The following is a 17,941-nucleotide window of genomic DNA, read 5'->3' on the forward strand; positions in this document are numbered from 1 at the left end:
CTTGCTGTCTTGCATATAGGGCCATCATTACCATCTTTCTAAATTCCATATATATGTGTTAATATACTGTATTGGTGTTTTTCTTTCTGACCCCAGTTTTGTAACCACCATTTTCATCAGTACATCTACATGCTGGCTGCTGGTCAAAATTCTTAGACTAGCCACAGTCAATCTCATCTCATCTCTAATGAAAATGATAATCTATTTAACCTTTGCTGTGCCCCTTTTTGCCTCCAATTTGTACACCTGACTATATGTAACCTGATATTTGAATGACCTCACTTCTCATTTATCTCCCTTATATAACAATTTAAAGATTAAAAACTCAAAAGAAGAGAAAAGAGGGGAAAGTATTTCAGTAAGGCAGAACTGCTTGTGCAATGCAGGTTCACAAAGTGATTAGTGTTCCACTTTGGCTGGAATGTGGGGGTGAGGGGAAGGAAACTCAGCTGGAACTGAGGCCAGGAAGATGGATTGGGGCCAGATTGTAAAGGCCTTATATAACATACCAAGGAGTTCAGTCTTTATTCTTTAGTCATTATGGAGAGCTTAAAAGCTTAAAAACATGACAATGCATATTCTAATCTTCATGAAGTATTTTGAAATACACACACATTGTGTTGGTAATGAGGAAGATAGGAGAGTAAAACCTGAAGGCAGTGAGACCAATTAGGAGGCTAATCATCCTAGCATGAGTTGATGAGGTCCTGATATATGGCATTGTTAGCAGGAATAGAATGAAAGGATAGATTTGAGGTAGACTCAGTAAGACCTTAATTACTTTTCAAATATGGAACATTGGAGGAAGATTAAGAGAGAAAAAGTCTAACTTGGACAGCTGGGTAGATGGTAGCAATACTTAATCATGGTGAAACAGGTTTTGTGGAAAACTTTCTCTGCTCAATTTTGGACACAGTGTGTATGAAGATTCTGTGGGACATCCAGATAGTAATGTCGGATGGGTAACTACAACTTAGACTAGTAATTGGTACTGGACCTACATACATTTAGGGGTAGTATTATTGAGTAGAGCCACTGTACAAATTTATTCACATATACTGCAATATGAATAGTAGACTTTGGGGTGGGGGGTGTCTCAGTGCTTGATGGGGATTGAAATCATGAATGGGAATAAGATCACTCAGGGAGTAGGTATAAATAGACTCAAGAGAGAATAGAAAAACAATGTTGAGAACATAGCCCTGGGACCAGCTGTTGTCTGGGATTTTCTGCCCACATTATATGGACCTTAATTCTCCAGGGTTTTCTCTTTCCTCCAACCATCTCTAGACAAGGTGACCGTAGGACTGATCTAAAGACATCAAGAGGCCAGGCAAAGCTTGTTTGGTCTCTGAGGCAAAGGAAGATTCATGTTTCATAGAAGGCATTTGCCTTCCCTCATTGCCCTTCTGTCATTGGAGATAATCATAGAATGTAGTCTTTGGTCTTAGGCCAATTTCTCTGGTCTCCCCTAGCCTCCCATTGTATGACACTCAAAGGATCGTGGTAGCACCTGAAAGATGTTTTTGGGTCTGGGACACTGGGCTCTCTAAATCTGCTAGAGAGATAGCCTAACCTATAAGCATGGAGTGAGATGTTTTGAAATATTTGGATGGAATCACTTCCTAATTTTTCAAATGGCCTAATTGGCACTGTCTCAGAAAGGTTACCCACCCACTTGTTTGCCTTTCCAGTTCTGATTTCTAGAGTCTTAGTGAAATGTCTTTCATCCTTTACCCGCAGTTCTCAAGGCAGACTTCCTGGAGATGAGAGTTGAGGCCTCAGGTATGTAGTATCCTCTTCTGATTACAAAACCTTGTTACACACATGCCTTCTTTATGAGATCTGAGTTTTTGAGAACTGGAATGCCATGTAGGTCCAGAGGGTGGGAATTCACCTCCGTGGCTCAGTTTACTACTTTGTAATTACATGACCCTTATACTTACTGTTGTTTAATACTGAGGTTCTCTATGTTTTTAAGTTTCCTTTCTCTTTCCTTTCTTTCTCTCTCAGCCAAACTACAGTATAATTTTATGAATTGCCTTTGAATCAAAGTCATTAGGAAGCCTAGATTGTGACATTTGGGGCAATTACATTTCCTTTCCTGGGCCTCAATTTCCTAATATGTAAAATGAAATGTTTGGAATCTTTTAATTCTGACATCCTTTGGGTCTGTAAGAATATCAGTAAAGTCTCATTTGATATTTTGGTAGGTCCCAAGAGTCTACCTTAGTATTTGTAGAGGGATTTCATTCCTTCAGCCCAAATCACTATTTCATACTCCTTGAATCTTCGTCCATAGTTCTTTATATATGTCAAATGCAAAGCAATTTCACATCCATTAACTCATTTAGTCCATATCAAATGTCAGAAATAAGGAAGATAATATGTACTTTCACTAAACATATAAAGAAACTGAGGTTCACAGGGGATACGTAACTTACTAAGATCACCAGAGCCATGGAGATCATGGAAATTTCTTTCTCTGCCTAGAAGTTCTGATTGACAATCAGATTGTTGGCATGCTATAAACCAGTACATGCATAAACAAGATCCAGGTATCTGGAGCAGAGCTTTCCATGTACTCCCCTTCCTTCCTTTTCTTCCTATCACTGCCAGTCCTCAGAGGTCTGTGGGTAGATAAGCTTTTTCTTATCAGCTCTCATGAAGGTAAAGTCCCAGTAAAAGGAAATCTGGAGTTATTGTAGGGCCATAGAGGCAGTGACCATTCTGCAAGGGTCGGGGGGGGGGGTAATCTCAGAGATATCAGGCTTCTATATCCCCTGTAGACTTTTTGAGGATTAGAGTTCAAGCTAAAGGCACAGGGTTTCCAGCCCTGATTATAGCACCATATTGGGACTGGTCTATGGAATCTGAGTTATAAGGGCTTTTTCCTAGCCAGCTGCTGTTGCTGAGCAGATTTGCTACCTACCACGAGAGGCCCTACTGCCCAGTGGCTATTAAGTGCTTAACCAATCATAGCTAATTCCTTACTCTCTTCTTTCCCTTTCAGGTTGTAAAATCCTTGGCCTCAGGGGACCCTTTCCAGGTTCTAGAAGGGTCTTCTTCAAATCCTTGTGTGCTGAAGAGCAGATTCTTCCTGTCCCTGCACCTTCAGGCTCTGGGAGGCTATAAAATAAGGGGCACATGTCCTATACACAAGTTTATTTCTCCTTTGTATTCTGTCTTCATTCCCCTAGAAGGTCTATCTTGAGCTCCTATAAGACTGTGAATGGCTGAACTCCCTCAAGCCAGACTGCAGAAACCAAGCTATCCACTGACCTGAGTTGAAGAAAGGAGCTCAGTTTTCAACTGTTCTCTGAACTTCCTGCCTCCTCAAAAGGCCATCTATCTCTGAAAGATTTGGGGCTAAAGATTGATCTTAGAAGTCTTACCCTGAACTAAAAGTTACTTGAGTTGGGGCCATTGCTTACCTTGGAAGTAGGGGAGTAGGAATATTTGCTGAACTTCGGAGGCTCTTACCATGTCTCTTACTGAAGATATGGACCCTAGTGCCAGTTTGGAGCTCTGGCATGGTACTACATTGCCAAGAATGCATCTGCTCCTATGGGCCAGACAGAATGAGTGACGCCTCTACAATCCCTCCAATGTGGACTCAGGAAGGTGGCCTTCCTGCTTTTGCATACAGCCACTTAGGACAAATCTGCAAAGCATGTTTTGCATGTCAAAGCCTATGTCTGTTTGAATTATTCTTCTTCCTGCTTTGTCCTAACAGCTTCCTTTCCAAGCAATCAGAAAGAAACAAAAGCTTAAAACAGTTCTTTTTTTTTTTTTTAAAGGCAGACTGTGTGTGTTCTGTAGGAGTTCCATTTTGGGATCAAATGCTGGGGAAAATTGTTAAAATGGATAAAAAGGCCAGGTAGTTGTCACTGTTGTTTCATGTTTGCTTTTTGAAGATAAGCTCTTTTATCGTCTGAAAGAAACAGTTCTTAACCCAGTATCTGTGGACTCAGGAACTTCATAAAGCCTCTGAAATGGTATGCAGACTTCCACAACAATGTGCCTTTTCTGAGGAAATGGTCCATAACATTTTAGTGAATTTCAAATTGGACCTGTGACATAATAAAGATTAAGAACCACAGCCCCTGAGACAAAATTTTGACTCTTTTTACAATTCCTAAAATAATTAATTAGAAAGGGCTTTCAGTATTATTTAGTCAAACTGCTTAGTTTACTATTGGGGAAACTGAGGCAGAGCAAGTTAGCAGCTGTGCCTAAACAAGATCCAATATCCCTACTCAAGGTTCTTTCAATTATACCATGCTTATCAAGCAAAGGGCCTCATGACTGGTAGCTTTAGGGGTCACCATTTTGAGAGTTTGACTCTTACCCTCTTTCTTGAGCCACATATACTTGCCACCAAGTGGGACTTCCAGAACTAAGCTCCTGGTCTTCCTCATTTGATGTTTCAATCATTGGAAAGGAACTAAAACACAATTAATTAGTGAGTTGAGTCAGAAATCTGACAAGTAGACATTTCTGATTCCTATTTGTTGAAGAGAAGCTGCCGGAAAAAGTGTCACCACTTGTTTCCACACAGGTGCCTTGATTTAAGGGTTGGTTTTAAGATAGCCTGTCTTTAGGATCTGTGTAATTATTGGGTTGGCCAAAAATTCATTCAAGTTTTTCCATATGAAAAACCAAATGAACTTTTTGACCAACCCAATATAATGTGGTCCAGTGTGAGAGAAAGGACTTTCCTATTGGCTCTTCTAGCAAGGCCCTGCTAGTGCACTTACTATAGTACCAAGAAGAAGCATAGACATGGGGAAAAGAGGAGGCGAGAGGAGATGATGAGAAGAGAATGCATGCATGCAGTAACCAACTCTGAGATGCCTTTAGAACAGTGTTACTGAAAGGCAATTGCTACTTTCAAGATTTAACTGTAAATATGGCTTATTGATGAGTTAGTGACATGTTATCTGACATAAACACACTGAGAGCCTTTGTGGAAGTGATTTAGTAGAAATCTGACAACATTCTTAATGAAGGTGTAACCAACTGGCCATGTTGAACTCTCAGCTCTACCTAGTCTCAAAGGCCAAGTTGCTAAGAAACCAGAAGCAAGTAAGCCAAGTGGCCACCATTCTACCTGCTGCTCACCCCCAAACAGAATCTCTGTGAGGCCTGGTGGACTCAGTCAGGAAATACTCATTGAGCCCTAATCTCAGAGCTGCGGACTCTCTGCTCTGTCCCATTGGATGACTAACTAAACCAAGCAGGTATGCAGATTTTAGCCACAGAAGCAGTGTCCATTCGAGCCTTGGTACTTTTGAAGATATTAGAGACATGGTTTCACTGTGGTTTCCTTGGGGGGAAATTCCACAATCAATTTGTATTCCACCACAAATATTGAGAGATTATTGAGAACCAGAGAAAGTGAAAGTCACTCAGTTGTGTCCAACTCTTTGCGACCCCGTGGACTGTACAGTCCATGGAATTCTCCAGGCCAGAATACTAGAATGGGTAGCCTTTCCCTTCTCCAGGGGATCTTCCCAACCCAGGGATTGAACCCAGGTCTCCTGCATTGCAAGCAGATTCTTTACCAGCTGAGCCACAAGGGAAGCCCGAGAACCAGAGAAAGATACCACAATTCCAGTGGAATATGTGTCCCAAAAATGTGGCTGTGAGATTGCTATGTGTTTCCTGGGACACAGATCAAGAACCTGGTCTAAAGAGTTGGGACCACCAGTCTGGCTGGAAGCCAAGAGCAGTGACTGTTCCTGCCCTGGGCTATACTCAAGGAATTACAAAGAATGAACCTCTGTTCCTGCCCTGGGCTATACTCAAAGAATTACAAAGAATGAACCTCAGCATCTACCCTTTTGTTCTTTGATTTAAAGAGAAAAAGCTTCTGTGAAATGAGATTGACTTGACTTGGGGTTGATGGATAGTCATTCAGAAGAGGCTATGGCAAGGGGTTGATAATTGAAGTGTTTCAACTATAGGAGATTATCTGCATACCTTAGTCAGCAGGCTAGAGAAACTGGCAATGGATGAACTGTAAATCTTGAACTGACAGTGATAGCATTTATTAAGCACCTACTAAGTGCTAGGTGCTTCATATATATTAAATCCTTTAGTCCCTACAACAATCATACAAGTGGGTGCTATCCTCATCTTACAGATAAAGGATTTATGGCCCAGCAGGCTAAAATAACTGGCACAAGCTCACACAAGTAGACAGAACTGTCATTCTAATCCAGGTCTCTCTGATTTTGCATCCCATGTTGTTTTCCTTTTGTAATATAAAGGCCATATTACTGGAGCTGACATGACTCTCTGACTCTTGCCTGATTAACAAAATATTAAAAGGCAAGCATTTGAGGGGAAGGAGGGAATGCAGGTCCAATTTACTGGGGAAGAAAAAACTGGGCTGAAAGCGATTTCTGTTATGTTTCCTCCTCCCATTCAGTATGACCATTTGTTAAGGTTTTAAAAAGGATCATTTACTTTTACCTTGTGACACGAAGGATTTCTTTTTTGTTGGTAGTTGTCAAATCCTTGGCTTAGCTGCCTTTCAAAGAAAAAAAGGCCCTTCTGTCTGTCTGTTACTTCCCCAAAGTTCTAGCATGTGCAGTGTCACCCTGAGACTGGTATAGCATCCACACATGTAGTTTGAGAAGATGAAACGATCTTGGTGCTGCTGCAATACTTGATGCCTTGGGATCAAATCCCTATTAAGGGTTTTCTGTGATGACAGCAAAAGTTAAGAAATGATTTAGAATAAAAAATATTATTGAATTTTTTGTTTAAAAAATATGAGGGATATTGTCCAGCCACTGAGGGGCAAAATTCAGCATCCAAGTTGAGTAATAAGTGATGTCATGTAGACTATTTCTAAAATAAGTTGCTATTGTATGAAACAATCCTTCCCTTTTCAAGAAGTTCTTCAATTCTGTAATAACTAGAATAAATAAAGTAATGAAAAAGTGCTTCTGTGACTAGAAAAAATTGCTTTTGAGAGAATGTAGATCAATAATACTATGTTTAATGTAGCTGCCTCTAATGGCCTTGACACATTACAAGCCCAGAGAAAGCTTCAGAAGCATTTAAAAAATGCCGAGAAAAGCAAGATACCTTGAAGAGATGTTTTTGATGAAGAAAAGCCTCCATTTTCATAAGGAAAAGAATCATTTGATACCAAGGACATTAATAGATCCTAGAAAGATGCCTTTATGAAATACATATGTAACATCAGAAGAAAAAGAATTAAATCCTGGAGTACATTCACATGACTTTTAATAAAGTATACAGACTGTCCAGTATTAATGGCCTCTATCTGCAGTTTTGTCATGGAAACAATCTTTGAGCATATTATGCATGATCCAATCATTGTTCCTATTGTCTTCTGTATTTCTAAGGAAATATAGGGCCCAGAATCTGTTTGTACCCAGGGATCTCCATCTACAGTCTATTTTGCACCAAGTCCAGTTATTCCTTAAGGCCTCACAACATCACTGTGTGAAAATGACAGCCCCATTCTACAGATAAGAAAACTTGAGACTCAGGAAGATGAGAAATAATTTGCCCAATGTCATACAGTTAGGGATTGATTAAAAACCCAGCACTAGAAGCCACAGGAGCATTCCTGTTTCTAATATAGCACACTACTCCAAGTGGTAAAGGAATTCTGACAGTAAGTGGAGATGATGTTTAGAAATGAGACTAACAACATCTGCAAGTCTTGCTACTCAAAATATGGTCCATAATCAGCCTCAGCATCAGTATTACCTGGGAACTTATGAGAAATACAGATTCCTGGGCCCCATCCCAGACATCTGAAATCAAAATTTGTATTTTAATAAGATATCCAGGAGATAACTATGCACATTGAAATTTGAGAAGCACAGATTGTAAGCCAAAATAGGTTGAGGAAGTAGATATCTTGGTGAGGTAAAGACCAAAAATGGTAGAGAAAACTAATCTGGTATGTTGGAAATGTTTACAAAGTTTGTGTCCATAGCTGCATGCTTCTTACATTGCTTTGTACATGGTCTTATACTTTGATGAAATATAAATGAAATTTTTCTACTTCAAAGAATAGTGAAACCACCTTAAGACTGAAAGTTATCTGAGTTTCAAATCTCTGAGCATTAAAAGCAGTAGAAAGGCAACATGGAGTATTGTAAAGAGTTCATTCAGGAGTGATGGGGGTCCAGACTCACTCCTCGCTTCCTGTCTGTAATGCTGAGCAAGTCTCCCCTAAATTGTCTGCCTTTAAACCAGGTAGTCTCAAAAGGTATTTTCAGTTTTGACATTCGGTTATTCTCAGCTGTGGATTTTAACTACAGTCAACCTTGTAATGAAAGCATGGACAATTCTACTGGGTTTTGTCTGCCTAGAGATTAGTATCTTAGTTCACATGAGGAGGAGTATTCTGAGAGGAAATACCACAGTCATGACAAAGCTACATTAATGGAAATTGCAAGAAAGTGGGAGGAGCATGACTCTAGTTAACTGATTTGAAATTGGCAAGTGTTTTAATTAATATATAAGCAAGGCATCCATATTTCTTTGGGAACCAGCTGCTTCAAACCACATACTTAGAAATCAACTCTTATATCCTGAATAGGGCATACTTAACAAAATTTAATAAACCTCCTCTAATTTGGGATTTGGGGGGTAGTTTATTGGGGGTAGGAGAGACTTGTAAAAAAGAGAAGACTCTTGCTCATCCTCCAGCTGGCATCTCTCCAGGTGATTCTGATGCTCGTTAGCTGAAAACAACTAGTTATAATCTAACCTCTTAAAATGGAGAAACAGACTCAGAGAGGAGAAGGAACTGATCTAAGGTCACATGCCAAAGCCAATGGCAGAAAACAGGTGCTCAGTGTACCACCCCAAGGGTCTTTCAACTCTGCTTTCTTTGGGTGACTAGTTTACCAGAATCAAGATCTCTGCTTCCAGCAGTAAGGCACACACTGGGAAGGATGAATATGCCTTCCATCTGAATACTTTGCTTCCATCACATGTTCACACTCATTTCTTTATTGAGGCTCAGAGAGATAATGTAACTTACTTAACCAAGGTCACACAGATAGGAAATAGACTCGTACCTAGGTTTTCTGATTTCACCTATGCTGCACTACTTCTCTAGGAGAGAAGCAGTCCTCCAAACCCTCAGCACTTCTCCTGGGAAATGTCAGGAGCTCTAAGCTTTTAATTGCTTTAATACAGTTGTTTCAAAACAGATCAATTTTTTCCCTACTGGAGAATATCCTAACAACTTTATAACTTGTAACTCTGCAGAGCACACTTATGTCCATCATTTTGTTCTCAGACCCATAAAGTAGGTAAGACAAGGTATTAAGCCCTCATTTGACACGTACAAAGTGAGGCACAAAACCACTGTATTAATTTTCTATTGCTGCTGTAACAAATGATGACAAACTTAGTAGCCCATCAGGCTCCTTTGTCCATGGAATTCCTCAAGCAAGAATACTGAAGTGGTGAGTCATTCACTTCTCCAAGGGATCTTCCTAACCCAATGCAGGTCTTCTGCATTGCAGGCAGATTCATTAGTGTGTGAGCCACCATCTGCTATATGCCAAATGTGAATCTTAGTGCTTTGCATGAGTTTACTAAATTTGTCCAGATAATATTCCTATGAGGTAAGTACTGGCATTAGCCTCATTTTACAGGTGAGAAAACTGAGGAACAGAATAGTTCCATAATTTCCCCACATTCCCCAGCCAGAAAAGGGTGAATTCAGGATTCAAATTCAGATTTTGTGCATGCGTGCTAAGTTGCTTCACTCAAGTCCGACTCTATGCAACCCTATGGACTGTAGCCTGTCAGGCTCCTCTGTCCATGGGATTCTCCAGGCAAGAATACTGGAACAGGTTGCCATGCTCTCCTCCAGGGAATCTTCCCAACCCAGGGATCAAACCCACATCACTTACGTCTCCTGCAGTGGCAGGTGGTTTCTTTACCACTAGCGCCACCTGGGAAGCCCACAAACTGAGACCATTTCCTTAACTAATTCCTTGTGTCTTCTACAAGACTGGGAAAATTCTCCTAGAGAAGACATAAAAGTCAAATTAATGTCCCTTGCACCTCTGATGCTCTAAGCTTGCCCTCAGAGCCCTGGCATTCTGATAACCCAAGTCAGCACAGCTGAATATCCTGAAGGAGTCAGAGACTTGCTGTGTTTTATGGGGTCAGTGGGGGGCTTTCCCATTGGCCCAGCAGTAAAGAATCTTCCTGCAGTGCAGTAGATGCAGGTTCAATCCCCGGGCCAGGAAGATCCCTGGAGGAGGGCATGGCAACCCACTCCAGTATTCTTGCCTGGAGAATCCCATGGACAGAGGAGCCTGGCAGGCTACAGTCCATAGAGTCACAAAGAATTGGACACAACTGAAGCAAATGAGCATGCACACACACATGGGGCCAATGGAGTGCAAAGTGAAGGTGCCCAACATTTTCTCAGAGCCTGGAAGGAAAGGAGCGTGTCAGTCCAGGTAGGTGGGGTCTAGATGGGTTGGTCCAGGGACTTCCCTGATAGCTCAGGGAATTCACCTGCAAATGCAGGAGACATGGGTTCAACCCCTGATCTGGGAAGATCCTACATGCCACAGATCAACTAAGCCTGTGCACCACAACTACTGAGCCTGTGCTCTAGAGCCTGGGAGCCGCAACTACTGAGCCCATGCACCACAGCTACTAAAGGCTGCACTCATTATAGCCTGTGCTTCACAAGAGCAGCCACCACAATGAGAGGCCTGTGTACTGCAACTAGAGAGTTGTCTCTGCTCACCACAACTAGGGAAAAACATTTGCAGCAACGAATACCCAGTACAGCAAAAATAATGTTTGTTTTTTTTTTTGTTTTTGTCTTTGTTTTTTTTAAGATGGACCATTACTACATGCAAGGCAGCAAAAGAGACAAAGATATAAAGAATAGACTTTTGAATTCTGTGGGAGAAAGCAATGGTAGGATGATTTGAGAGAATAGCATTGCAACATATATATTACCATATGTAAAATAGATGACCAGTTCCAAGTTCCATTCATGAAGTAGGGCACTCAAAACCAGTGCTCCGGGATAACCCAGAGGGATGGGGTGGGGAGGGAGGTGGGAGCAGGCTTCAGGATGGGGGTACACATGTGCACCTATGGCTGATTCATGTCGATGTATAGCAAAAACCATCACAATATTGTAATTATTCTCCAATTAAAATAAATTATTTTTTTAAAAAGATGGGGCAGCCCCAGGAATACCCTCTGCAGAATAATATTTCCACTGATTCCCCATGAGACAGGTGGGCCTCCCTGTTGTGGTGTGCATTCAAGTTGTATCATTTCCTCTGAAACTCTATGAGGCCCATTTCTTGAAGACCCAGGCCCTGAGCATGTCCCCAAAAAGTGCCTGAATTAAGGCTGCAACAAAGAGATTTCCTGATTCTGGAAAACAGGGCTACACAATGACTTTCACTATACCTTACATTTCCCAGCATTTGACAAGACTGTGGGAACTAAGTTTCCACTCATATTGTCAGCCCTGGATTTATTCCTCTTCTTTCTACTTCCTCAGTTATTTCCATCTAGGTACCATGATGCTGGCAGGTGCCACTCTACTGTAATTTCCAGAGCTATCATGATGTGAGGTAGGTAGGGTATGGACAACCTCAGTCTTGTCACTCACCTCTTCTCCACCCCTGCTACCATCCCTTAATACTCAGAATTCTGTCTCCTTTCTGAGCTTGAGATCTAGAGGAACTCGGTAGAAGTTGAGATCCTCTATTCTCCATGTCTCCTTTGCTAGCCTTGGCCTCTAAACCCCCTGAAAGGAACTCAAATACCATTATCCGTATTCATGCCTCAATCACCATTGGCAAGTTACTTTACCAAAATAACCATGGTTGGCCCTTAAATAATGCTCAATTAATATTAACCAATGGTGGTAGTAGTAGCAGCAGCAACAACAACAATAGCAGTGGCTGCCTCAGTTGCTATATAAGAATGGATTCTTCTCTATACCTATTCAGGGCTAGTGGACCATGCTCTGCCATTCAAAATCTTCCCAAATGTTAACTATCTATCACTTGATTCTTGAATTCTTCAGTATAGTGAAATGATTGTCTGGAAACAGTCATGTTCATTGGCCCTATACCTAGCCACCCTGATTACCATCACCCTGTGGAAACTGTCCTCATGCATGGCTCAGTTTCCCCCATCTGGCATCTTATGCCAGAGTTTCATGTCAATAATCCAGGCCCACTACTCTGGCCTGTGCAGTTTCCAACAGTCAGGTCTATGAAGCATTCCTGAAGCATTCCTATGACTTGAGGAACAGAGACTCCTTCCTCCTATGGCCATTAAACTCCTGGTTATGTGGCTTAGCTACCTTCACCCTCATGAAGACCCCTTATACTCTTCTGGGGAGCAGCTGTTTCTCCCACACTCCTTACTCTCTGTTCCTCTACATTTTTTACTCTTATTGTCATTACAATAGTGCTTATTGTGTTTCCTCAAATGTCTTCAGTGAGCAAGTGGGTAGATCTTGAAGGAGATATAGAAGAAAAGCATTATCCTGCTGCTGGCTGATTTCACACTTAATTAGAAATTAATCTTGCCTCTTGGCTGTCCAGGGTACATTCATATCCAGCAAAAAATCACATTATTTCCCCTGAAGTGAATAAGACATCACAAAATACCTTTGGATATGGGTGTAAAGATTCTTTCAGTGAATTTGAAGAGCTCTGGGAAAGAAACAGGCAGCTAAGTAGCCAAACTGGTTCCACTGTGACAAAGCAGAAAACGGACTTAGTCCTGACCACAGGTAAATAGTTTATAAGAATCTGATCCAAAACCTTTGCATAAAGTGTCCTTCTAGAATTCAGAGCCTGAGGAGTTGAAACAAGCCCCATAATGGAACTGGGTGTCCCCTGGGACCAAGGGAAGGAAATAAACTTGTTCAACATTTATTGTGTCAAACATAGCTGGGAGAGGCCTGAATCCTTAAGCCTTCCCAGTAGATCTGGCAAAAGAGTTAGGGTGGTAATTGGGTTTAAAAATGTACTACAATTGGACAGGCACTTTGCATATATTTTCTATACATTGTCTCATTTGAACCTTTTAACCACCTCATTTTAGTTCCATTTTACCTATAAAGACTTGAAATACAGAAAGATTGTTACTTGCTCAAAGTTTCATAGAGAGCAAAAGGTAAAAGTCTAGATAGGAATGGACTCCTAAGCCTATACAAAACATTTTCATTACTAAAACATTCTCTAACACAGAAGACTCCAGTACCTATTGTTGAACGTGTTTTCGAGAAAGAACTTTTCATTGCTTTTGCTGTGATGCTGGAGGTGGAGCAAGGAAGAGTAAATAAGGTTGTGGCCAGTACCTGAAGCAAGTTGTGATAGGAAAGGTGAAGGACCACTTATAGCTTATATGGAGACTGTGTGTGAATTAGACAAAGCACCCCTTGCTCAAGATACTTTATAACCATCTGCCAGAAAATTGTAACAAATACATAAATCTCTGATTAAGATGTGAGAGACACCACTAGATGTGGCCATATCAACTACATTTAATAGCCCCAAGGAGGTGAAATAATCATGGGGCTAACTGAAGCATTAATGAGTGTGCCTCAGATCCATGTAAGGACTAGATGGTCATTCTACAGATTATAGCCTTAGCAATTCTAAATGAGAAGAGATTATGGAGCTTGGTTAGTGGGAAGGATGGGCTTTGAATTTATAGAATTAACTTACATTTTCAAAGCCCTGAAAGTTTTAGGATGCTGATTGGGAGCTGAGAGAAAGAATTGGGCAATGGGGGAGGGAAAGGCCCTCTGCTAAAACTTTTACACTTTTTTATATACTCCTCACAACAGTCATGGGAAAGATAGTATTATCGTAATTTTAGATGTGAGAAAACTGAAGCTCTAAGTTTAAAAACTTACCTTAGATCACACAGATATTAATTGGTGGTCCTAGGATTTGCCCCCAGGTGTGTCTAACACAAGAAAACACAAGAAATAGTATTTTTCTCCCTTTGCAATGAAACTATTGGGCATTTAGGTGTGCATTCAATCAGTCAGAAGCATTAGGTTGGTGGCAGCCTTAGAGAATAAAGAAGCTCCACAAATCATATTCAGAAGTGCATGATCCTTGACTGAGCAAAGGGTAATAACCAATACCCAGACTATAATGATGGAAATCATACCTGTACAAGGCAGTGAGTGTCTCCCTAGTGATCGTCAGCTTTACCCTACTCACAGAAGGGTTTTCAGTGGTAAGTAGAGATCATACTTTCCTCCCTTCCCACCCCAGATTTCCAGGAAACCCCAAGGTATCCATAGACATATACACATCTATGAATGATATATACCTTTATCAGTTCTGGGTCAAGAAGGTATGGCCATGGAAATGTCTTCTTCCCTTGCTAATTTGACTCTAGTGTGAAGGAATCTGAAACATATGTAAGTTTCTGTTTTTTTTTTTTTTTTTTTTTGAGCCAGATAGTGTTATGATTCTCAAGCCCTGCTTTCATAATCTACAGTCAAAGTTCCAATCCTCCAGATGACTATCTCTATTCTTGCTGTCATCTCAGCAGCCATTTCCAGATATGAAGGGAAAATGGAGGTCAGAGAGAGCTAGCTAAGCAATATCAAGCTGCAGTGAGGGAACAAGGGAGGGTGGGCACAAAAATTCACAAGACAAAGAAACCACATACTTTATCTCAAGCTTTACAGATTGGGTCTCTCTAGTTCAGCTATTAGCCTTAGTCTTTCTCCAGGTTTAGGAGAAAAGCTGATTTCCTTCTGGGAGAGTCTGCTTCCTGATCTAGTTCCTTTCTTTTCTTTTCTTCTTCAGGCCCAAGAATGGAAGAATCAAGAGATTTTAAAGGAATAGAAATGGCTCTATATTTTAAATATATATGACATTGACTCTGTGTCAGACATTCTCAGTGCTTTACAAATATTAATGCATTTAATCCTACAACAATACTATGAGGCAGATACTATTGAGACACAGAAAGGTTATACATGACTTGCTCATGGTCATATAGCTAAGAAGTGAAGGAACCAGGATTCAAAACCAAGATTTCAATTCTGAGGTGTTTTTTTTTTTTTCCCATTTATTTTTTTATTAGTTGGAGGCTAATTACTTTACAATACTGTAGTTGTTTTTGTCATACATTGACATGAATCAGCCATGGATTAACATGTATTCCCCATCCCGATCCCCCCTCCCACCTCCCCCACCTGATCCCTCTGGGTCTTCCCGGTGCACCAGGCCAGAGCACTTGTCTCATGCATCCAACCCGGGCTGGTGATCTGTTTTAACCAGCATATTGTACTGCTCATGTAATACAGTAGGAAAAATATTGGCTTTAAAAGTCAAGTAGCGTCTGAATTCCAATGCTTATTCTGACACTTGTTAGCTACTTTACACCCTGACAAATCATTTCCCCTAAGCCTTAGTTTCCTCACCTGTAACATGAGGATGATGGCACATGCCTTTCAGGCTTGTAGTAAGGAAAAAATGGAAAGTGTTCAGCCCAGAGTAGGTATTCCAAGTTGATTCTTCTTTTCATTTTCCTAAGACTTGACACTAAATTGATTTAATATCCAAACTCAATAGCCACATCAACTTAGACTGTGCCAGAGTTAAACTAAGCAAACACTGGTTGGCACTATAGGTGGCATTCACTTCTGCTGGAGTGCTATATTTCCACCAGAAGAGCTGATATAACTGGCATTTCTAAAGACAGAATTCTATCAGAATTATTTAGCTATATGGTTGTTTCTGCACAGACATGGGGAAGACATGGCCAGCAGAGGGACATTTGCAGGAAATGAAGGCATTGTGCCCAACCAAGAAGTCTCATTCACACCCTTGCATGTACCCCACAAGGTACCACCAGCGCCTTTAGTTAATGGATGGACCAATGAACCTAGGTGGAGATACCTTTCTTATCCCATAGAGTATGAAGTTATAGGGCTGAAAGACACTCTAAAGGTCATGTAGACTACTTTATCATCCAACTTGGTCTAGTGAAGCACCCAAATGCTAGACTTAAGCAGGCACAGGTTCAAATCTTCCTTTTCTACTCATTAGCAATCTAGTAGGCAAGTTATTTCTCTCTTCTGAGACTTAGTTTTTTCACTTGTAAAATTGAGATCAATAAGTGCTCACCTTTAAGAGTTGTGAAGATTCAATGAGATAATAAAGATAAAATGTCTGGCACACGTAAAATATTCAGTAAATTGTAGATCTTAATTCTGGCCTCATCTGTGTAACAAATCAACAAACCTCAGGAGTTCCCAATTGAGAACAAAGTTGGTTCATAAAGGCTCTTCATGACCTACTCACAAAGTCTTTCATGAAAAGAGTCATACAAGACTCTGCCATGTAGACTCTGCCTCATCTTCTTCTTGTTCTACCCAGTCACACACTTTAAATTCTGTGAAAACTGGACCTGTGAATGTTCTCGGTTACATTTGCAATGGTCCTGCAGGAATTAAATTGATAACTTTCAAAACTGTGGGCAGGGTTAGTGGTATCAACAAGACATGGTGAAGCATTCAAGGTCTAAGAATGACAGGATGCCATTACACCTTTGAATTGAAGGAGTAAATAAATGGGAAAGTATTACCAGCACCTAGAGAGAGCTGGAGCTGTGAAGAAATTCCTAGTAGGAACTATAATCAGGAAAAATTCCAGACATTGTCAGAAATGAGAACTAGAGCAGTAAAGTAGTGAGGAAGAAATAGCAAGACCTCTTCTCCTCCCACTCTTGACCTGTCAGTGCCTCTTGTTAGCCAAACCCAGCCAGAAGCCATCAGACAAGTTAATACAATCATAAAATTAGCCTCTTGGAACACAGAGGAGGGAAAATAATGACAGAGAATGGATCTGGAGGTGGCAGATGACAGCCAAAGAATAACTACTAAGTAAGCTCAGCTTTCCTACCTCCATGCCTTTCATATTTGGTTCCCTAAAACTGTGATGATATTTTGTGAACCAATGAATTCCTGTTCATCTTAAGGTCCTGCTCACCTTCTTCATTTCATTATAGTCACTCCTTCTCCATTTCATTATAAAAATATAATGGGCTTTATTTTATGAGTCTTTCCCTGATAGCTCAGTTGGTAAAGAATCTGCCTGCAATGCAGGAGACCCCGGTTCTATTCCTGGGTCAGGAAGATCCCCTGGAGAAGGGATAGGCTACCCACTCCAGTATTCTTGGGCTTCCCTTGTTGCTCAGCTGGTAAAGAAACCACCTGCAATATGGGAGACCTGGGTTTGAACCCTGGGGTGGGAAGATCCCCTGGAGAAGGGAAAGATTACCCACTCCAGTATTCTGGCCTGAAGAATTCCATGGATTGTATGGTCTGTGGGGTCACAAAGAGTTGGACATGACTGAGCCACTTTCACTTTCATTTCAGTATTGAAAAAAAGCCTTTTCCATTTCATTATAGTCACTCCTTCTCCAATCATACTGATTTTAGTGCTGATAATACTATGTATTATACTATGTATACTATGTATTTTTGCCTGATTTCCTGAAGAGAATATAAACTTTTCAGGGGTATGAGCTTAGTTTTATTCAACTCTGTATTTCAAGCTCTTTGCACAAGGTATGGCCCAAATGTACCCCAATTAAATGGGTTAAACTGACCGAATCAACTCCACCCTAGAAGCTTTATCACAGGACAGTGTCTTCAAGACATCCAGACACCAAATTAATTTTCATTAACATCCTTTAGACTCCTTTCCCTGGGGTAGCCTTTCCTAACTAGCCAGGTGCTATAGAACAAGCAGCATTCTTTAGAGTTAGTTTCATTTGGAGGCCTCACAGAAACTATCTCTTGACAGTTAACAAAAGCTTTTAAAACAAATTTTATCCAAAGAGAATATTCTCAGTATATGCCATTTGGAAATATTATGGGAAAAGCAAA

The 17,941-nt window shown here is 40.7% G+C and overlaps 1 protein-coding gene across 7 annotated transcripts in view; it reads left to right on the plus strand.

Annotated features, from left to right (window-relative positions):
* Positions 1–17,941, plus strand: part of OPHN1 (oligophrenin 1) — a 750,938-nt gene that overhangs the window by 622,284 nt on the left and 110,713 nt on the right. For 5 of the 7 annotated variants that reach the window (XM_061136928.1, XM_061136932.1, XM_061136929.1 and 2 more), the window contains 2 exons: positions 1,744–1,785; positions 3,014–9,108. In XM_061136928.1, the coding sequence (XP_060992911.1) occupies positions 1,744–1,777 (34 nt within the window). In that variant the 3' untranslated portion in view covers positions 1,778–1,785; positions 3,014–9,108. Of the gene's footprint in view, positions 1–1,743; positions 1,786–3,013; positions 9,109–17,941 lie in introns of those variants that run through there. The other 2 variants (XM_061136930.1, XM_061136931.1) reach the window with 1 other exon arrangement.

The sequence above is a fragment of the Dama dama genome, chromosome X (genome assembly GCF_033118175.1).
Source record: "Dama dama isolate Ldn47 chromosome X, ASM3311817v1, whole genome shotgun sequence".
NCBI lineage: Eukaryota > Metazoa > Chordata > Mammalia > Artiodactyla > Cervidae > Dama > Dama dama.